Genomic DNA, 24,547 nt, shown 5'->3' with positions numbered 1-24,547 from the left:
TTCCAATGCACTATACATAATGAAATGATTACCGGGAAATCTCGTTAATGATATTGCCAGTTTAATTATAGTATTACGCAACACGAAACTGCACAATAGGTTTGGCTTAAGTTTGAACTCATCATTTCAATTGTGAATATTGCGTTCCATTATTTGCGTTCCGAATATCGCTTCCTTTTGTATCACTTATGATTTAATGAACATATAATTATTTGTGCTAATGACGAAATATTGCTAATCCCATTATGATTTTGCAAATATATTTTAATTTATTGTAAATATATTAAAACGAATTGTTTTTTTATAAGATGAAAATTTTTGCGGGATCAACAAACGGACGCGTATATACGTCACACACAGTTTAGAGAAAGTGACATGACAGAAGATTTTTTTTCCGAACTCGCACCGAATATTGTGGCACGTATAGGCACCACCTGTTACCTCGGAAGCGAAACCGACGCGTTCCAATTAGGGGAATGAACCTCCTCTTCCTCCTTTTATTGCCGTGCTCGCGCGCAGCGCGGAACGAGAGAGTAACCGCGAATAAATATTCTCTCCATCATATCTCTCTCATTGCACGAAGCACGATAAAGGGTCTCGACGCCGGAGATGGCTTATAAATGCCCTTTTATAGGCGGCGCTTCCTTTCCTGCGATTATTACCCAAGAAGAAAAAGAAATTACTGTAAAATCTAAAATTATAAATTAAAACGCACTGTAGTAGGTATCCGGGCATTTCGAGACTTCCCTGTTTTGTTGCTTCTGTGCCAGTATCTAAATTAATTTTGCCCTTAATTTGCATTAAAGTGAGCAACATTGAAATATAAAATACTTTTATTAGTGAGGTTCTCATAAATTAAAAATAGATCAATCTTATGAAAAAAATTAATGCGATCTTTTTATAATTGAAAATCTCAGAAAAAAAATAGAAAATACGAGAGCATTAATGTATTCAAAGAGTATTATCTAAAACTGAGTATGATTATGTAAAACTAGTATAGTAATTGCAAATATGCAAAATTTCATGATTTTACGCAACGTCACGCGATTCTCTAACTTTTTTTTTAAAGAACTATTTGAAGAAGAACCGAAACTTTATCAATTGTACCAAAATTCTAAAAATAAGCTACTAATTCTAGAGAAGATAATTTCCAATAAATATTCGTGACAGTTTATAAATTCAGGTGAGATCGTGATCCCTCTGCTCGCATTCCCCACGGAAATCCTGCATTGCTGCAGCTGTATATATGCGGGGGTGAATATATTATTTCACACACACATGGTAAAACTCTCATCGAAACAATAAATTCTAACAGAAGACAGTTTCGAAAGCAAGGGAAAATTGTTAAATCGAAGAATTATTAAAAGGCAATATATAAGTTTTTGTAAGTTGAATTTATGCCAATTTAGTTTTTCTAAAATATTACATCTATATGTTAAATATTTTAATAAATTTATATAATTGGAATGTGAAATTGATACTTCATATTTTTATTATTTTTTAATTTTACTCTCTTGAAACTCTTTTTGAAACTTCTGCTCGATAATCTCCAAATCTCAAAAGTTAACTTCTTAATATTTGAAGAAAAAAAGTTTTTAAATAATATCGAAATTCTATAAATGAGATGCAAACTTCACAGAGGCCAATCGATTTGGAATAGTGGGCACTTCCGCCAAAGATATCCTTGTGAAAACTTCCGGCCAACTGCTTAGTCGCCCTCTGAAATTGATCAACCTGAACATTTAGATACGATAATGTGAAAGTTATTTACTGTTTGCCACGGGGTTAAATGAAACGTAAACATTGAGCCGAAAATAATCCAAGCCTTAGCTTTTCTATTTTTCTCGATAAATTAATTTTTATAGATCTTTTTATTTAAAAAATGCGATATTACTAACAATATATAAATGTTGATATCGATATTTAGTACATCGATTTCTTGATCTATGAAGAGACTATTTTTAGGCGGAAATTTCATCGGAGGTCGCGTATCAGATATCGATCGAGAATTATAGCTCACTGAAGTCGCGACCAAGTAGCCAAATCTAAAGCGAGCCAGCTGAATCCTGGACAATCTCCAACGCTGTTTCTATTCGCTATACATGCGAAAGAAGCGATGTTACTCGAAATATTAAAGTAGGCCAGGAGGCACGGGATTATTATTTGAATCGCGTGATATTCATTCACTATCTTTATATATCATAATTCCTTGAAAAGTATTGAAAAAAATTGATAATACTGTCATAAATATTTCAAAGATATCGTAAACCAATAATTTTAATATTATTTCATACTTAATTATCTATATATAATTATCTATATATTAATATTATATTTAAATATTATTTTATAAATAAAATAAATATTTAAATATACATATAAAAAATATATATATTAAATATAATTTTTGAAAATAAAGAAATATTATTGTGAAGTATGTGTTAAAATGGTATAACGATATAAGGTATTTGCGGCACTCGCAGAGGTACTTTTTTTAAGCACGTGTGATTATGCATCGTTACTGAGGCACGTTGTGACTGAAACGTTGTTATGTTCGATAAACATGAGGTAAAATTATCGGTCCGTCACTTCGACACGTTCGCTGCCAGGTGCATCATAAACGATACACGCGCCTTACTTTACGCGGACTACATACATCATCTACAATGAACCAGAAATACGAACAGATATACGTGTATATTCGAACATGTGTATATATATATATATCCAGGATACATCTCGCTTTGCGCGATCGCTCTATCGCCGCCCTTGTGTATATAAAAATAATTAATGAACCCGAGCTTTATACGAATTTAATCGATTCTCATGAGTAATTCTACGTGCACATAGTAGCGTAACATGTCACATCACAAATCGATAATATATATATATATATATTGCATTCTATAGCAAATATATTAGCTTGTACTTCCTTCCGGAAAAAATCTAAAAAAAAACATAAAATTTAAATTTGCCAAAATTGGTAGTATAAAAAAATTCTGATTAAATATTTAATTAAATATTAATTAATATATTTATCTTTTTTAAATTATATAATTCGGAAAGAGTTTATACTTATTATATCACTCACAATCAGATGAGCTATCACATTTCTCGATTTAATATTTTATTAAACTGTTATTATTAATTATGTAAATATTAATTGTATCATTTGTAACTGCATTAATTTATTTCTGCGCATTAATGAGATTGTTCCGCGTGTTCCAGGTGATAGATTTCGGCTCGAGCTGTTATGAAAATCAACGGGTATATACTTACATCCAGAGTCGTTTTTACCGAGCACCAGAGGTAATACTAGGTGCAAGATACGGTATGCCGATCGATATGTGGAGTCTTGGTTGCATCCTGGCGGAGCTTTTTACCGGCTTCCCGCTGCTGCCGGGCGAGGACGAGGCGGACCAGCTGGCGTGTATCATCGAGATGCTGGGCATGCCACCGCAACGGCTGCTACAGAACTCGAAACGATCGCGCCAGTTCATCAGCTCGAAGGGCTACCCGAAGTACTGCACCGCGACGGCAATGCCGGACGGAACGACAGTGCTAAGCGGGGGTCTATCGAGACGAGGAAAGCTACGTGGTCCGCCAGGCTCGCATGATCTCGAGCGCGCCCTCAAGGGCTGCGATGATGTGCTGTTTCTAGACTTTTTAAGACGTTGTCTGGTGTGGGAGCCGGAGTATCGGATGACGCCTAATAAGGCACTCAGGCATCCGTGGCTGCGCCGTCGACTGCCGAAGCCGCCGGGTGATAAGAACGACACGCTACCGGCGGTTACGTCGGCGCAGCCCGCGACCACTGGCGGATCCACCTTGAGGACGTCCGCGTCCGGCAGCAGGAGTTCTAGCAAGACCAACAGTCTGCAGAGTGGCAATAATACCAACGACGACATCACTACGAGCAAGACGACGGGCCAGCAAAGGACAAACCGTTTGGTAGAGGATGTAGTGTCCACTTACGTGGGTTATCCATCGTACGGCGCGTCCCAACTGCACGGTAGCACTTGGGGTACAACGGGAGGACTGAGCAGTGGCCACCAATCGCTCAATTCTGTCGGTGGTGGTGGCGGTGGCAGAAGTTCCTCCAGCAAAGCTAACAGTTTACAGAGTGGCAATAATACCAGCGACGATATTGTCACGAGCAAAACGATCGGCCAGCAAAGAGGAACACGCTTGGTAGAGGACGTGGTGTCCAATTATGCGGGCTACTCGTATGGCGCTTCCCAATTGCATGGTAGCACTTGGGGTACAACGGGAGGGGGACTGAGCAGCGGTCATCAATCGCTCAATTCTGTAAGTAGCAGGAGCTCCAGCAAAACCAATAGCCAGTTGCAAGGCGGTAACAATGCGGCGACTGGCGATATCCCCGCGAGCAAAACCGACCGCCAGCAGCAAAGAGAGCGCACGAGCGAATTGCCGGTAACGATCTTCGACTCCATCGGATCTTACGGTTGTTTGTCCGAGTCACAATTACACGGGAATCATCGGGCGAATCAAAGCAGCAGTCATCAATCGCTCAATTCCGTCGACGGCGCGACGACCGGCAAGTCGCAGCGCGCTCGTCAGTCGCATCAGACGCAACAACAACACAATAATAACGGCACGTCGCATGAGAATTACGGCTCTCACGGCTCCTCGAGCGGCTTCAACCGGGTGGTATTGGCACTTCATCCGACAGTTCAGGAGACTTTCGAGGAGCTGAGACGATAGGCCGAGATGCGAGACTACTCTTTTTCTCTTCTTCGACTCATTCGCTCATTGCCGTCCTCGGCACTGCTCTTGACGAGTAATTCCTATCCAATGATTGCGCGGTTTCCTCATAGATAAAAAAAAAAAAAAGAAAAAAATACGCAAGAATAAGGATGTATCGGTTAACCGACGTAAAACTCGGCTGTGGTTTGCTGCCTGCCGTTCGGACGACATTTGATCTGTATCGCCTCTTGACTTAATGTCGAGGAGGATTATTTAAAATTGAGAGAAAGGGTGGTCGTCTCATCAACAATCTCGGATTCACCGCTGTGATTCACGTTGCGTTTCTACAATCGCCGGTGTGACTAGTTGTAGGTGGAATGTGAAATAATTATAATCTGGCGAGATCGCGAGAGATTCGTTCTATGAAGCGTGTCGTGCGAAAAAATATAGTAATAAATGTCCTCTTGAAACTCGCGTTGAACGTTTGGTCGAATTACACGAGTCTGAAATACTATTCCGAAAAGGAATAATGATCGTGAACATTTCAATTGAAAGGGAAAAATAACGATTGAAATAGAAAAAGTAACGATTGAATGATTTGAAAATAAGCGAAAAGTTTTGTCTAAGAGATAATAAAGTCAAGGTCAGTATGAACTTTGAAATACGATATTTGCACGATCCGATACTTGCAATATTCTATTTTCTACAGTCGTATAATATGCTCTTAATAACGGAATAAATAACTTTATAATTTTCACTTTTACTCAAATTCTCCTTGACAAAATTAGCAAAATATTTTTTTATATTTTTGTAACAATTAATTTTTATTGAAAGATTGTTGTACAAAATTAAACAATTGCAATAAAAATTAATATAAAAATTATATACATTTCATAGGATTGTTATAATTTATATGAATTTAATGCGTAATTAGATGTTTTATTCATAGGAATATATATTTTATTCATAGGAATACATATTTAATCTTTTATATGTTACATTATATAAATAAAATATTAAAAAAATAGATTGCATAATATTTTAATGTTAACTTGCGACGAGAATTTGAGTGAAGGTCGAAACAGAGTTTCACTATCGAGAATAAATTTTGCGATTATCAAAAGTCATGTACTTTAAATATTGGAGAAGATTAGTGTTTGAAAGATTATATTATATCCTTGATATCATCATTTAGATTTTTCTAAAAAAAATGAGCTAATTATCATAATAAGACTCAATTTTACGGATTTTTCGCTTGGCGTTATAACGATTTCACTTATTTCGTTATGCAAGGTTTGGTACCTTGAATCGCATCGTCGCTTCGCGTTGCTTTTTAATCCACTCGTTACAGGATTTATTTCTGCTGTTATTGCTTTCGGTGAAAATATATTATCGCCTCGGTGAGAAGCGAATTTTCGCCACGACAATATCTTAAGGATTCTATTGAAATGTCCGAGAAAAATTATCGGAATAATAAATAAAATATAAAACGAATAAATATGTACAATTGTTTGTATCGAATCCTTTGCGTGCGGGATGTACAATGGACTTAAAAGGATGCAATACTTTCTTTCTGATGAATTTCGAAAGCAAAAATAACGAGAGACAATACTTGATGATAATTCGAAGTACTCATTTATGCTCGTTCGCTCGACTGCATTTCGCAACGTTGTTTGTCCGATAAAACATAACGTCGGGTATTTGAAACAGTAAATTTGTTTTGTTAAATATAAGAAATCGCGACTAATTGATGAGACGCACAAATACAAAGATGTATGTAATTATTACTGTCAAATTTATTAAGATACAAGATATACGAATCATTTTTCATTCATATTTATTGCGACAGCATATTCTTTTCAATGAACCGACGCGATTGATTACACCGAAATAAGACAACGACGTTGTCGAACAGAATCGCCAATTCTGATATACATTAATATATAAGCCCCGATTTATAATTAATGTATAATTGTCGTCACCATTATTTATCATTAAATTATACATACCTTGAAAATTATTGTGCCAAGGGAACCCGGATGATTCAATGGGACGACGTACGTGGTATAGTTAGATATATCAACACGGTGCGTCGCGACGCCGCTGGCGAAGTAAACAGATATAGCGACTCGCTCGCGAGAGAGGCAATCTAATAACGGGGCGAGCACATGCTCGACTGAATAGCGTAATTTGGATCATAAGATTGACTTGGATCGCGAAAGGCGCAAAAAGAGACGCTGATTTTTCACGCGCGTCATCAGTTTACAAACAGTTTTTCTCTTTTGATATCACGTGTCGTGTGACTTTGTGAGGAAAATATATCATTACGTCATCAGCATGTCCGATTCGCTATAGCCTTAATAAAAAAACCAATTTGAGTGAAAACTATAAATTGTAAGATTCGTGGATTCGATCAATTAAATCATTTATGAATATTCTACAAATATAGAAAAGAATTTCGATAAATTTATATTTTGTAACTTTTGTTTTGTAAATTTTATGTAAATTTCTTTGCAATTTTTCTAGAAACTTTTGTTTAAAGATGTATTAGTGTGTTTACCTTAATTATTATTAGATGCAATGATTTAAAAATCTACATTTTTTCAGTTGTTGGAATGAATAAAAACATTCTATGTTTCTTTTTTATGATGCTCTCAATTACTATAATTAATTGCGCATTTTTCGCGTTAGACTTTTATTAACTTTTTTCTTGCTATTGTGATTGAAAACACTGTGGAGCTACTATCCGCGACTTTCTGTATCAAATTTCTCATTATATACGAATCCACAACTGCGAAACACGAGCGACTATTCGGCTTGCCGCGCGATATTTGTGATGAATATAAGTACTCGTTAGAGAGTTTCAATCGATTCTAAATTTCGGTCAGTTTTGAAGCATACCTCATTAAAAGCGAATTTTCATCGCGGGAAAATTTTCACTGTCGATTAAAAGAAATGAAACGTCTGGGAAATATTTATGCGACTATGCGTATACAGTTTCGCTTACATTTATCCGCGATAAACTGCGTGACGCACAATTTACAACGAAGAGATCGCGAATGGGGTTTATTAACTTGACGCTTCTCGTCTCCGTCTAGACTAACTGGGTTAATTTCTCTCCGCATTCTCTTCTCGGCGCTTATTATTCACGCGCCATGTGCATTAAATCGGAGCGAAAACGACTCGATTTCTTTCCGTCGCGTGGTTACCGCCCTCGGCAAAATATTTTCTTTTTTTGCGTATCATCCTTTCACGTTTCTTTTCTCCTGCAGATACATTTGATTGAGTTTTACAGGTCACGTCTCTACAGCGGAAAATCCAGTTTAAAAAACGCGTAACAGAAAACCATGTTCAAAAATGAAAAGAATTTTCTTGCTCACACAGATTAAACGATTTGTCCTTTGACCGTACTTTAGTTCCACATTATTATCGATATTTTATAGATTTGGTTATAAACAGATATTTTATGTACATAAAATTGAGAAATAGGCTTTTACAATTATTTTTAAAGAAAGGAATGCGATATAACGCAATATATGAATATTTATATAAAAATTTTTTATATTCAGATATGTATGTACATATAAAGTATCAACTTACGTATCGGTAATGATAATCAGAATTATAAACGGTAAATTGTAATCGCGAAACTTTTAAAACTGTTACGTTTATTTAAGAAAGAAGTGACTTTAAAATATTGTTCTTAAGATAGATCATGTCTACCTTGGAGACATATTTTTAGAATGGAGATTATTTTATTGTATGACTATTTTAATGAAAAATCTAAGCAATGATATGTAAATTATGTTTACTTATATAGACATACAAAGATAAAACACAAACACTCACTTCCGTTTGATATCGATAATCGATTCTTTTCTATATAATTCCACTCAAGTGTAAATATATCGCTGCGCTACTAACGCAGAATAATTAATATGCATCATTTGTTCTTGGATAGCATCCTTCATTAAACGTTAAACGCGCCTTAATTACCACTTCCTATCTTACTATTGTCATTGATTTTTCCCGAGTTATTTCAAGCGCTACTTTGTGGTCGTTTGTTTAATTATCGAGCAATTTGTACACTAGAGTAGCTCTCAGAACGATAACATACGCATTTGCGAACAATGCAAGCGCGCATCTCGCGATGATTCTAGTGATGCAAAATCGCTAAATTTAGTCGGACAAAACGTGCGTAACGAACAGTCGTAAGAATTGAGAGCGTGGATGAGTGACGAGATGACGGCGAAAGTGAAACGCGACGAAAAAACAGAAAAGGGTGAAAAGGATGTCGGTGCAATGGCAATGACAGCAGCGACGAAGTCGATTAAGCTTGAGAAGGATGAGCGATCGGCGAATCGGCGGCGGTTATAAAAATCGTGATAGACCGAACGGCATGTCTTTGTGATATGGAATTTAGGCGTATTGGGATTTATACTAACGAATGTAGATAAATATATCCATATACATGTGTGTGTGTAAAGTACCATATTATATATCGGATGATGAGTTTGTAAAGTGCGATGTAGCTTAATCTTGTCGTAGGTAGGAAATACTAACGCGAAAATATCGATGCCCTCTACTCTTTCACTCTGTCTGTACAAGGAACAAGTATCGATGCCATACCTTCCTCAAAGGAATCGGTATATATATATATATATATATATATATATATATATATATATATATCGCTTCAGATATCCTTATAAATAATACAAACATTATTTATAAGGGATATAAGTGGGCCTTTTACATTTTATCGATCGATACTTGTCCTCTTTTCGATGACCGAGTGAATAAAAATACTGGGTATCGATTCAGCTTTGAGTATCCGGCGGTCCAGTGATGCGTTGGAAAAGAAACAAGACAATGTTTTTGTGACAGAGATTTCAAGTTTGGATTTTCTTAAATTGATTCTAAACGTGAAAGGATCATATCCGATTATTTTGTATTTGTATTTAGCATGCAGTAATAATAGTATGTAGTCCTATTAATTTTTCAGCAATATTATTTCGTAGATTTTCAGTTTGTCCGTAACAGTAAGAATTATCGGACATCGAGATTATCGCATCGCGCAATTTGCTTTTGGACAAGTTAATCACGTCGAAAGATAATGACTGACCGTGAAAGTGTTAACCGGCGCTTCTCACCAAATCTTAGAAAAATAAACCGTAATCCGTCGTTGCTCCGCCAAGTCCCAAAAATCGATCGAGAAAGAACAACACATATTGATCGATCTCGACGATCAGCGCGTACAATACTTGGACGATAATTTGCTGCGCCGAGATCGGACTATCACTGCCGATAATTTGTTAGATAGGCGCCACGCTTTTTTTACAAGCTGGCTCATTTATGCATTTACCTAGTCTCCATTTCTTCATTATCGCGAATTTTAACATGTGGAGTGCCGACGCGACGATTTGCTAACGTTGCATGCAAAGAAATTACTATTATACATTTAATAAGATTGCATTCGCGAATGCGCTTAAGTGTACATTGTGTAATAAATAAAATAATGTAATAATATACTACTATTAATTTAATAGTACTATTAAAAAAATATTGTATATAAATATCTCTTGACGATAATTAGAGATAAACTTTTTCGAAGAAAAATAAAAAAAATTAAATATCTGTATATTTTATTTGCTTATAAAATTGCTTATAAAAATTTCGAACAGTAACTGAAGATAATAAACGATTATTCAACAAAAGACTCTGACTCGTAAATAATTATCTGATATAATATAATTTTATATTCAGTTTCTTATATCATTATTTTTTGCAGTGAATATGGGCGTTTTTCGTATTATTATATTCTTGTTAAAAATAGATTGTATTCTGACTTTTGTGATTATACATTTAAGTAGCAGTCGTAATGAAATCGAATCTTCTTTCTGCTGGAAAAAATATTATGTAGGAATTACGATATATGTGTTGTAACTGAGGTAAAATACTGTAAGTTTGTGTTTCCCGATTACAGAAACATTACATATTTTTTTGTAATTCAAACACATACTCTGACAAAATTTAATCAACAATATTCAACGGTTTGAACGCGGCACTCGACGTGTTAACTAATCACCATTTCTTAATTTATCTCATTGCTTTAATGTGATTCACATTTACTACAACACTCCCGGTTGCCTCAACTTCGCGACACAAAGCCACTCGCCAACTGTCATCGACTGATCTCGAGAAAAATTGCGTAAAGTCTGTTCTTTGAGAGAGGTGCACGAGATAATAATAATCGACCTTTCCTATTTTTCTCGTCTTTCTGGATTTGAGATCCGACGCTTTCTCTCGCTATTTACGCAACGCATTCTGCGACATCAACGAGATAATAAAGATTTATAACGCTCGATATAAACGCGAATGATTTCCGATTTAGAGCTGTATGTTCCGATTATTTCAAATGTCTCGGAGATTTCTTATAATGTAAAAAGACTCACGAATCATTTCCGTTGCACTTGTGCAAAATTCGCGGCGATCTTATTCCTTTTAACAAACAATTTTCTTTTTAACATCTTTAATTTACAAATTATCTGAAAAATATCGTGCGTTATACATATTTGCTGATTGCCTCTTCAACTACTTTAGTTGAGCGCCGATTTAAAAGAAGCTGATGTGCATGGGTGTGCTGATGTAAGTGTGATAGATGAGAGAAAAATGTATGTTTTTGATATAGAGTATCCAGGTAAAGTACAGCGATAAAACAGAATCCTAATAATATACCATACAACACTAGTATATTAATTCTATGGGACTTCTATAAAAGTTCGTCTGTCAAGCGCGAACTCGATATGCACTGTCGTTTTTGGAGGAACGGCAAATAGTTTTATTAATATACGTACATTCGAATATGCATGTCGTGTACATTGCTATTTTATGGATTATAATAAAAAAAAAATACACACACGAGATACCTATGGGACAAATTCCTTCCGTATTTTTGCTTGAACCTCGAACGTAAATAAATAATCAATTTCTGCTATGTAATATAATTCCATAATTTAGTTTCCTTCGATAATACCTAACGTGATTTTGACAAATAAATTAAGTTTTTGATGTCGCGTTTTAACGTCATTCATAGCGTTGTTTAAATTGTTAATTTCGAGCATGAATGTTTAACCAAACATAAATCATGTACACGAACATAAAACGACCGCTGTAAATCCAACGTACAGAACTTTATAGCTCGATTAGTGTATCGGATTCTCTCGATGAGATTCGCGGGATTCGATCAACCTCGATTCGAGGATCATCCTGGTAAACTTTTAACCGCAGACGTAAATAGGATGTGAAATGTAGCCGGAAAAATGGTATATTCGAGACTAATCGTATACGAACGTATCGAGATAACGCGAAGCGAGAGAAATGAACGAGCGATTGTATGAGAGAGACTAGAAAAAGGAAAAATCGATTTTTCAAACTAATTACACACAATCCAATCTGGGATATCCTGTATATTATACGTATACTCTTGTATCAATTTATGTACGAGCATCTTAATCCATAATAAGGTATGGATCTCTCAGAGCACTTGAACTTTGCCTTTTCTTTCTTGTTTGTGCATGCAAAGAGAATAAATAATTAAAGGCATTTATTTTAACGTGATATAATTTTTCTTTTTCTTTCTTTTTCTTCCTATTTTTATGTTTCTAGATATATTAGACAATATAAAAGAGAGTAATATTAATATTATCGCCAGAAAATTTTTCGAATAAAAATTTAAGAAGTAAGGAATCTGAGAGATCCCTCATTGCCAATTATATCGAACTTTTCCACATCACCAATTAAGAATTAATAATACCATCTTGCGAGAAAGAGAGAGTGCGAAACGTTCAGAGTGATAAAAGTGCAGAATAATCGGCGAAAGAAATAATATAATAACGAGAGGGAAAGAGCGCGAACTGCGGAATAAAACGACGAGAGACTGTGTATCACGTTTCTAACAATGTATATATATCATAATTGCGTGAGCGTTTGTATATGATGATAGTTAAGAGTTTTCGTAAAATTAAACTTAAATTAGGGATTGCGCGTTTAGTATACATCGTGTACATGTATATATACGTGTACGTAGCGAACAGGTGCCTCGGAAGTTTGTTGAGCGCCGACCCTCTCGCTTCGTGATCCGTCCCCCTTTGCAACCCCTCTTAATCATGTCATCGCGACGGATCGCACTTTGCCGGTGTGCACTTTTACTCCGTGGAAGCGAGAGGGTCATATTGCGTGCGACGTCGCGTGAAAATCTCTCATATTCGCAAATCCCTCCCTTCCATCCCAGTCTCGTATTCCAAAGTCGAGTCCCAGCTCAGTGTTTTACGAACTTTCTTGCTCTGACAACAATGCGGAACTGTGCTAAAGTTGGAGATGCGCATTCTATCGAATTACGAAGAAAAAGTTGTAGATCTAGATATCTTGAAATCAGAATAGCTGAGAAGTCGATTTTTTGTGACAGTCGAAAATTTTATTTACAAAAACAAAAAATCCCGTTTTTTTTTATATCTGTCTCATGGCTAAGAAATTTTTATCTCTCTACTCACGTTTTTCATGTTTTAAATGATTATTTCTACGTTTTTGAACTTTATTCTTCCAATCCGATTAAATATTAAAGACGATCTATAATAACGAAGCGCATGTTGCGTGTTATTCGAGAGACATAATGCGTTATACATATAATTTACATTCACTTACGCGCTAAATTGCAAAGTTCAATGTTGCGTTTAGTGTCTCACTCTAATGGACTCGTTACGCGGACTCACTTACGCTTCTAAGAACTGTCGGATTATTCCATAATGCGACCAGTTATTCTGTAATAACGATCCAATGGATACCATCTGTAGCTGGATGATTCCGGGGAAATTGCGTGGAAAATTGCTTTTGGCGAAGCGAATGGTCGCGCGTGTCGCCCGATCGGCGATTAATGATTGATCGATCGAGGGTCGTTAACCGGTTAGTCGCGTGTGTCCAACGGAGTTTTTGGACCGAGGATTTTCACGCCGGCATGCGATATACACGCTCGACATACTTGCAATTGCATTTGATGCATTTCTCACACGTATGCGGCTCGGCTCGCACACGATGACTAGTCGTAAAGAAGCCGAATAAACGAATGTTCGTCATCTCATCAAAATGTACACGATCATTTATACAATCGCGGCATGTGCCCAGTGTGCAATGAACGACGCAGATAGAGGTACTTGTTAAGTGATTTTAGAGCAGACCACTGTATTAAGTCACTTAAGCAGGAATTTAAGATCGGTTTTTTTACGAATATGTCGGATAATTTCAACCTCGATTCTATCGATTCTCTGTTTCCTGGATCGTAAACGTCAATTGTCATAAAAAAGGATATCGTTATCTTTCAATTTTGATTCCAGAATTTATATACCGCAGATATTTGAACATAACTAAGAGTATAATTAATTTTTTTTTGCTTTAAAGAAAAATATATTAATGTGCAATTGAAATAAAAAATATATAATTTTTAATATATAAGAATAGAGACATATGACATTTTGGAAAAGGAGAATCGGATTAATCGCGGTTAGCGTCAATCGACGAAACTGATCTCTAGACAACATAACGATAGTTGATAAGAAAAAGAACAAAAGCGGAAAACAAATGTTGATTAGCTAATAGATTAACGCTGGCTTTTAGTGACCAGAAGAGACAACGTGTTTACCGCTGTATATTTATTTCATCGTGACTCTTTTCGCCGAAGAGATCGACCGATTAACCGCGTATCATAGAGCTTTATTTATGCAACCGATTTTTATCTTTATCACAATACGATAATTCTAACGTTTCTTTGTAGTGATATTAAATTTGTAACGATTTTTATACTGATAAGATTAAATACAATTTAATAATTTATAACTAACTTTGTCTACAAATTAAATTTCGATCGCGTTCGAAAACATATACCTGCTAAATGTATTCGGATCAAATAAATTATAGATATCAAGTAGGTGACAATCATATTGTTATCGTCGATTGTATTGATAAATATCCTCTTTGTGTCCTCGAGATAAAACTTATATCTAGTTTGTACTAGTTTTATACATTGTGCTATGAATCTGTCAATCATCGTGTTGTGACATAGCAAAAATCGTGCGCATAAAAGAGTTCTAAGGCCCGCCTGCACTGACGACTTGATTAAGATCGCTTTTTTTTTTTAGCAAAATCCAACTATCGAGAGTTTAGAGCAACATAAGTGAAAGAATATTGAGTTAACCAGAGAGATAAAATTAATCGACGTCAGTGCGGCCGGACTTTCGTTATTAAATTTTATTTTCGTATTCAACGAAGAATTCTTGATCCGTTGTTCCTCGGTCACTTTATATCTTATTGATGACTGGCAAGCCTGAAGTTTTTATCGTAACCAAAATGGATTTTTTGTTGAACCCTCGTTTCCTAGCACTCAAAATGTATTATAGATTACGTATGTACGTGCCTGTGAAAAAAAAAAACTTGGCGACACACACAGATACAAAAAAATATACATACACATACACAATTTCACGTTCGTTTACAATCCATAGTTTTTAAGCGTTCTCCTCGTCGCATCTTTTTACCGCTGCAGTGTACTTTGCAGAACAAGTTCATGGCATAATTATTGTATAATGTCACTGTCGCTTTGTTCCTAGCATAATTCTGTGCATAATCGAAGCGTATATAATCCAGATAACGCAGAGCTTTATGTTCTGGAAAGCTATGTGAAGTGCGTATTAAAACTATCCTCTTACTGCGGTCGCGATGGACATTGTGATAGCCAACGTAGTTGCGAATCGTCGTCGCGCAGCGATAATGTATCGTGTGATTCGAGATTTATACTCTTAATCCGTAAGTTGTAACATGACGAACAGATCAATATCGTTCTAACGTTCTGCATTATTTCTTTAGTGTACGTATGTATTTTACTTGGAAATTGCGGTTTAGCGCACAAGCCGCATTTAAAGATCATTTTTCACATATCATATAAACAAATTACTAGATTATTAAATTGTAGTTAATTTTATGATTAGAAACGATTATTTTCTAAAGTGTGATTTTTGTATATGACTGTAAGCTAATTTTATTTTACATATGTTGCGATTCTCGAATTGCGGAATTGTTGCGAAAAGATTGTTTTGCAAAATTAATTTGATTTCAAACGTACCCAGTGAAAGTTGAGTGTCGTCTACAGTGAGATGTTACGTATTTTGTCCGAATCATGCTTTTCGCTTTCGCAGATCCCGACTAAATGATACGTTGTTACCTGTATGCCCTTGTCGTACCTCATTGTATACAAATTGCAAAATCAATCTCCGATAAAACGCACATTTCGTAAAACAGCTTTTTATACGCATTTGATTTCCATCAGTATTGTAAGAGAGATAATTTCAGCACGATTTTAATTATACGAATTATGCTCATATTATTTTTGTTCCTAGCCGACCATTTTTTATTTTAATTACTAATAGGAGAATTTTTTAATCAAGATAATTTCGCAACAAGCCTCGACTCCATACATTTTAATATTATAAAATAAATATGTCAAATTTTTATAATTATTATTAATATCGCGTCTCCTAGTGCGAATGAAAACCCGATTTTATCGTACAATGACAATTTCTGCAGGTGTATATAAGAGCTCTCTTGCGAGAAAGATGTAAAATTCGAATGAAAGAATGCTGGCCACAATTACCTGGGTGGATTCCAAGATACACGCATACATACACACACACATATACATATACATACATATACATGCGTATACACAAGCCGTTTCACACATATGTACGCGCGTCGCGCACGCATTGATTATTATTCCTTCGCGTTTCCTTTTTTACACACCTCTCGTGTCCTTGATCTCAAGCAACGAGACTATCGTCTAATTTACGATAACGTCTTCTCGCGATTATCGTTTTATTTAGTCGACTGCAAGACTTTTCCTATACTTTAAGTTATGTTAATGTACGAGCATTTGTTTACTTGTACCGCTGCGTAACCATCCAGTGATTTTAGAAAAGCTCTCGATTAATTCTTATGTTAGCCGATGGGAAGAATGCATTTTATGTTCATCAATTACTAATGTAAGAATTTTTATCATTTTATTATGAAATTAGAAATTAAGAAAATGATAATTCTTTAAATAAAACCTCTCATATTTAATGATTTTCTTACAAATCTTTAGTAATTTAAAATTTAATATCAGAAAATGGGCAAATTAATAATTTAACTTTCTCCGCTTTTAAGGCATTTATTTTCGAGGAAAGACGCGATTAACTAAAATAAAATATTTTTCTCTCTCGATTTTATCCCGTTACTGCTATTCGCATTTATATATTCCTCATAAATTGTTTTTATTCAATATCATTTTATACCATATATGATGACGTTCCAGGTCGATGATGCTTTGTTTTTTTTATTATAAATGCGAATATTCAATTGAAAAGTCCAATACAAAAATAAAAAAAATATACGTTATAAAACGCATTTTTAAATACGACTTTATGTTTGAAGTAAATTCCTTTATATTTAAAGTAAATTATGAACTTGTTGCATTTTTATATCGCGAATCCTTCAATATTTCAACAAAATAATCATATTCGTATCTCTCTTCCGCTTTTCTCACGGATAGTTCGCAGCGGCTAATTGTTTCAACAACTTATATATTTGCCGAAAATATGCACCATCATAGACACATATATATACACACAATACACTGTCTGCTCCGGTTTACGTAAGTTTATTGCTAAGTTTTTAGGATATTAACGTGGCTTCTCATTTTATTTAAGCGACAATGCAAAGTTTGATCTCTTACTCGTACATACACATCACTATACATATAAATATAAATATTATAAATATATACATACCTGAATATAATCCGCATAATTATGATTACGTGAGGAATCATGCTTGTTGCGTCCCTTCCTCCTCATCCTATCCTTTTACTTGTATCCTCTTCGCGATGAGCGAATTCTTTAAATGGATGAAGGGACGAAGCACAGAGCCCGTTGTGCGTTCCTCTGCTACCTGGGGGAACAACATCATAGATTATATATACGAAAATATATATAGGACGATTCGAGCGTTCATCCCACGTGTAAAGATACATTATCGTTTCACCATTTATCCTCCCTCATCCCTTTCCTTATCCGCAAACAACATACAATTGTAAACGCGTTCTTGCGAGACATGACAGCGCGAATATGATTTTTTAAAGAATTGCTCTGACTTGATTAAGAAATGAAATAAACGCTGCTTATGACAGTTAAAACGCTCTTTACTTTATCACCTTTAATCCCCCGATTTTCAGCTGCGGAACGGAATCAAGAATGATTTGATCGAAGTTTAAAGTGTTGAGATTTTTTTTGTTAAGGTTAGAGGAAATTCTCCAAAAGCTAATAAACCATTAAATTTAAAATTGATCTAGATTCATTTCCATAATAAAATTATTTTTTATATAATTTATTTTTGTACATAGCATCTTTAATTTAATTTAGTATTTTAATTGAAATTTATATGATACATAGATATTTTTTAATTTTTTTATTGAATCTATCTTCATTGAGCAATATTAAAAAAAATACTATCCATCGATTTGGAGACTACAGTGAAAAAAATAAATGTAAAATAACCTTGACGTAATATTACATGCACAAAAACAATATTATTAATCATGCTAAAGCGCATACTATATTTTTTGCCAGATGTTCCTTACGACGTTCCACTAAACACTAAATAATCAGCGAGCGCGCATAATGTTGTCGCAATCGACGACATCTTGAGAGATGAGGACCACGGATGGGCTTCACGCCAAGATATTAAATCTAAACGATTGTCATTGGCGGAAATTTCTATCTCACATTTCTAATCGATGGACCGATGGTGTCATCATAAGTTCGAGCGCGGGCGGATTTATTTCTCTCTCGCTAGGAAAATAAGAAATGAGATGCGAATAGGATTTTTGTGCATAAAAAATGAGGGAAAAAATGGACGATTGTTTTTTATTATTTTTGAACATATTGTGTATAGAAATGTTCTTTGCGATAGAATTCAAAAAATAACATATCACAAAAATATAAAAAAAAGAAAAAACGTAAAAATTTATGATATATGGTTATTAAATTTTAAAATAATATGATAAGTAACGGTATTAATAAACACGATATTAATTAAATGTATCTGTATGAGATAATTGAGAAAATTGATTAATCTCTTGCCAACGTTCGTATGTTAAGAAAGATATAATCGAAAATAGAAAATAATCGTGTTAATAATATATTAATAAAGCTCCTTTAATATCGATTAACTTAGCACTTCTAAACGAGAAATTAAATTTGAATTTAATCATTTGGTTATTAAGGCACCAGGTAAACCATTATATCGAACAATTCCAAAAATCTTTGATATTCGTCACTCCTATTTATTATCTATTCTATTTCAGAATTTTCATCTAAGTCCTAAAATAAACTTTTTAGTCGAAATGCTCCTCTCGTTCATTCGAGTGCATACAGCCGGATAATTACGGACACGACATACGCATGATCCTCTCGAGACAGATACTGAATTATATTAGACCGACGTTGATTCTCGTCGAGACAAAATATATTGCATTTTATGATAATATCATCAACCGATACTGAAATATAGCTTTCTCTAATTACATGATGAATATTTGTTTCATCCAATTATTTTCTGTTGTAGCAACGCGGATTCCATATTATTTCTTTCTTTTTGGTATGAAATTACGAATAATTCTGCGATGTCGAGATATCTCTAAATATTTAATAAAAATGTTTGCGTTATTAAGTGTATTCTTTTGATCAAAATATTGGTATATATATAAAACAAATTTACATGTGTGTTACATACATGTACAAGGTGAGTCATAAATATGTTTTAAAACTTCGTGAGCGTATTCCTGGATAAAAAGTATGAACAAATATTCCTATGAATATTAGGCTATTTGTTTATATTTTTAATCCAGGAATACGCTCACAAAATTTTGAAACGAAATTAAAGATTTCTACAAAAATGCCATTGTTTGTTTTAATTATTATTAAAAGCAGAAAAAATTAAATAATGAAAAGCGGGACATATTTTTACAAGCGGGTCAGTTTTTTACGAAAATACCATGCGGGCAGGTAATTAATCACTTTCGGAATAAAATATTGGTTGAATGTGTGTTGTAGGATGCGAGATAAAAATTCAATGTGATGATAAGACTATTTAACTTGTACTAATTATAAATATGACTATCCTTGCCATCGAAAGAACCGACGTCCCACGTTACAGATAATTATATGCTCGGTTTTTCAACGTGACGCGATCGATATTCCCCAAGCGCGTGTTACGACATTCCAGTTAATTCTCTGCGTATTATTATTATCTATTAATATAATGGTCGGCTCGAATAACTCGATATAGTAGCTTGATTTGCGTCAATATTGCACTACTTTCAAGAGCAATGTATTTTTTAAACACATCTCTTGTATCTCGCCTATTCAAAATCTTGACAAGTTTTATAAATTAATTAATAAACCTTCTCATTATTATTATTAGTTTCTTTTACGAGTGTTAATTTTATAAACCCTTGGATTATTTGCATACTATTTTGAAGAAAAAGATTGATTATATTATAATATATCAATTAAATTTCTTTTAGAAAGTATCACATACATGTACATATGCACTTTAAAAACTTTTATTAGCCGGAATTTTAAACTATGATTATTATTATGTGCATGATCAGGATTTGAAGAAGCGCTCTTATCTCACGTATCCACCATTCAATGTTTTCAATCGAAAGAAAACGATAGAAATCAATTCCATTCTGATTTATACAGTCCAAGCTCTACTAGGATTTGTTATGTTCTACTAGTATTTGCGGAAATAATACCGAGTCTAAAGTACCGATATCGGATCGCTGTAAATGACCTGGTTCGCTGCAAAGGTGGCAAGGGTCAATTAATCACAATATCACCATCATCCGCTTCGCATTACCCCGCGTACATACTGCAGCTTCGCTTCTAAATGCCTCATTCATCACTGGCATCTGATATCGGCTGTTTTCAAACACACAAGCGATTTCCTGACACATTTTCTTGCATTATTTAAACTTGGATTAAACGGGACGTAACGTTTACACGGCATCCGAGATCCGCTTTTTGTTGGCGCAATGGAAGATGATGTGGAAGACAAATTTACTGTCTCAGATTTATCAACACATACGTATATTTTAAATTATTTTATCTTTTCAAATGTTGCTAATAAGATTTAAAATAAAATGAGGAAAAGGTGGAAATTTAATTTTCTTCAAATATTTAAAATTGAGATATGATAATTTAAAATAAATGTCCATTTAAAAATTTGTGCGCTCTTAATAAATTACGATAAATAAAATCAGATGTCCTTAAAATCCTATTCTATTGAAATATCTCAGATTAAATTTATGGTTACGATCTTTGGCGTTTGTACATTCAAACTGGAACGATATATATATATATATATATATATATATATATATATATATATATCCAGACTTTAGAAACAGAAAAAAAATAAATCGCCAAAGCAAACGATGAAAACAAGTATCTAATAACACATGTATTGAAAGAAAATTTTTTTGGACATGTGTGTTCGATCGACACTTAATCCCGCGCGTGCTCCTTATATTTTTTGAATAATACGGTGCGATAGAAGAGCAAATGTGGGACAAATCGAAACTGCAATTATCCGACATTGACTATCTCGCCAGGGATCGGGGGTATTTTTAATCCCCCGACGGAGCGGTGGCGGTAAGCTTGACGTCAAGCGGACTAGGCGCGGATGATTTGCTCCACGTATACATGCGCTTCGTCAATATATAGCGCATCACCGTTCAGATAATCGATCGGTCACCGCCTTCTTCTCTCGCAATCGTCCTCTCCCGCGCGATATGTTTCCTTCATGTTTTAAAGGCCACGACACGATGATCGATCGTCGTCTTTCCTTGAGATCACGCATACTATCGATAATTTTAGATTTACGCGATGTCCCATTAAATTATCGCTGAAAGAATAAAGACAAAACAAAAAAAAAAAAATAAAAAAGGTCATCTTTTTGAAGAAAAATCGGAGAAGCTGTACGATAAATCAGAGACTATAAGTTAGGATTTTACATTCGCGATTATTATCTCATGAGAGTCATCAAGAATAATACGATAATAATACTACAAACATAGGAATACAGGGATACAATGCGAAATAATTACTGAGATCATCCATTAAGTCTGGACGAAAGAGCCTATCCATATTTCTGTTCTGACAAATGTCACTGAAGATAAATGTAAAAGACAAAAGGGATATAATCGTTTATAAGTCACTCGCGCAGCCAGTAGCGTAGCTAAAACTTTTCTTTTTAAATGCATCTTTCTATTTTTTCAAATACGAATACAACTTTATTATTGTACAATAGAGGATAGAGTATTAATTCATTTTTATATTTTTCATATAAATATCGTATATATTACATACATATATAATTTTTTTTAAATCTCTTGTGTATTTTTCTTTATTAAATCCTATAAAAATAATTTATAATAAAAAAAAATAAATTATAAAAGAATGAAGAAGAATTTATGATAGAAAAATCAAACTTATATAATAATGAAAATAAAATATTATATGTACGATAAGTCACTTGATTTCACGATCTTGAATAATTTTAGTAATTATTACTGCAAATGCTAATTATTACAAATGCTCAAATCTGGAATATATATACTCTGCACGTAATAAAGAAATAAATACGAGGGGATGCCTGCCTCCCTCTACGGCTACGCCTCTGGCCGCTGGCGTCTTCGTACAAGTTACGAGGAGAACAGCCAGGCCGAACAATGATCCCGAAATGTCGCCGTGCTCGTTCAGATAAACCGGTCTTTAAGAGGCAAGCGAGGAGATCGAACCCGTGTCACTATGCTTGCCTCCGTACCGACTTACTTATTTTTGGTTTGCACGAATTCAATGGCAAGTAATACTAGTTGGCCGTTCGCCAGCGGCGACACTTTACCGCCTTCGATAGTTTCGCTTTCAGATACATTGATTTAATGCGCTATATTCTTATTAAATCGGTATCGAACATCGAGATTAGTTACTGTTTTTTTTTTATGCAAAAACTAAATTATTTGATTAATTTTAAATAATTAAGTATACAATTAGATATTTATAACAGAATAATAGAATTTTTGTAAATTTAATTTCTTCGACATGATATAATTAAAATTAATTAAAAATTTATTGTCTGTAATAATTTGGACAAATATAATGTTTGAGTGTTAAAAGATTTATTATCTTTAATTTGCACAAAATGTGTACGAATAAATTATTATTGTGATAGATTTAATTAGTAACAATCAACATTAATATATGTCCGAGAGAGATTATTTTTTTTATTATTTCTTCAAAAAATTTATTACTTATAAATAAATAATTTAAAAACATGAAAAATGTCAAATAATAATCTAATTCATGCAAGAAACACTTCTGATTATATTATTTTTATGATTTGTTTAAATATTTCTAAATTGAAAACTCGTTTTTTTTAAGATAATCTATTGAAATTTTGATTTTAATATTCTAATAAATTGTATAATACTTGATATACATTTACTTTTTTTTATATTCATAAATTTATTTACTTATAATAAAAAGTCGAATTCATATATATATATATATGTGTGTGTGTGTGTGTGTGTGTGTGTGTGTGTGTGTGTGTGTGTGTGTGTGTGTGTGTGTGTGTGCGTGTGTGTGTATGAATGTATATGAATTACGATAATTGTTATAGATAAAATAATATTAAAAATACGGTCTTGATAATAATAGACTCTGAGATAATTGAAGAGCTTTGATATGACCGATCCATGATAACATCACAATAATAGGCATGTATTGAGATTTATGAAAATTACAAAATTATATAAAAAAATTATAAAAATTATAAAAAAATAATATATTTTCTCGAATAAAAATACTTCACTCACATTTTATTTTAAATGATGTTTTATGATATATATATATATATATATATATATATATATATATATATATATATATATCATAAAACATCATTTAAAATAAAATGTGAGGAAAGTATTTTTTTATTCAAGAAAATATATTATTTTTTTTCCAGATATAAAGGAAAGACAACAGATTCAAATATAAGAATGTAAAGATTGATGCAATACTTAGAAATATAAAATTGCCAATGGCGTTTTGCAAATATTTCCTACATAATAATGCATATAAAATTCATATAATGACATCGACGTTATAAACTAATTATAAAACGACAACATACCTGGTAATAACCGTGCATCAGTTATGCTTTCGTGGTATTTATTTCGGCAAAAAATTGGCTTCAAGTATTCAAAGAGGATTCCGAGAATGCACAGAAGCCGACCGTTGAAACCGATGTTCCTGGACGACGATATCTCTGAAATTCGCTATTTCGGTATTTGCGTATAACGACGATTGCGCGCGTGTTAAACGAGTTATACGACAAACGATTGACACTTTAGACACTCGCGATTAACTTTTGGTGCACTACATTTACTTTTAAACGGTGATAATCGCGAGAACGCGACGGAATAATCCTCAAACCTGACTCTGGGATCCGTGACGACGCGCCGTTTTGATTTTCGAGAATCGCAATATCGAAATATCGAGCGATCGAAGTGGCGCACCAATCGCAACAACTGCAAGTCTGTTCATTCTAGTTACGTTTCACAACGTCTAGTTGGAAATCGTTAGCAAGAGAAAAAGCTGGAAAGAACAAAGAAGTAAAAAAAGTTAATTACAAA

General features: G+C 34.0%; 1 protein-coding gene and 1 long non-coding RNA gene across 3 annotated transcripts in view; one reads left to right on the top strand and one right to left on the bottom strand.

The window, feature by feature from the left end:
• LOC126855742 (dual specificity tyrosine-phosphorylation-regulated kinase 2-like) overlaps positions 1 to 8,987 on the top strand; it is a 34,923-nt gene extending 25,936 nt beyond the window's left edge. For both annotated transcript variants that reach the window (XM_050603611.1, XM_050603610.1), the window contains one exon: positions 3,229 to 8,987. In XM_050603611.1, the coding sequence (XP_050459568.1) occupies positions 3,229 to 4,725 (1,497 nt within the window). In that variant the 3' untranslated portion in view covers positions 4,726 to 8,987. The remainder of the gene's footprint in view (positions 1 to 3,228) is intronic.
• Positions 8,988 to 15,935: 6,948 nt separating this feature from the next.
• On the bottom strand, positions 15,936 to 24,480 carry LOC126855761 (uncharacterized). Its single transcript, XR_007688282.1, has 2 exons — positions 24,046 to 24,480; positions 15,936 to 17,739 (listed from the first exon to the last, which is right to left on the bottom strand). It is a non-coding gene; the product is annotated as an uncharacterized LOC126855761 (long non-coding RNA).
• Positions 24,481 to 24,547: the final 67 nt, after the last annotated feature.

This window comes from Cataglyphis hispanica, chromosome 17 (assembly GCF_021464435.1).
Source record: "Cataglyphis hispanica isolate Lineage 1 chromosome 17, ULB_Chis1_1.0, whole genome shotgun sequence".
NCBI classification, from domain to species: domain Eukaryota; kingdom Metazoa; phylum Arthropoda; class Insecta; order Hymenoptera; family Formicidae; genus Cataglyphis; species Cataglyphis hispanica.
Note: the sequence above shows the minus strand (reverse complement) of the source record. Positions and strands in the feature narration are given on the sequence as shown.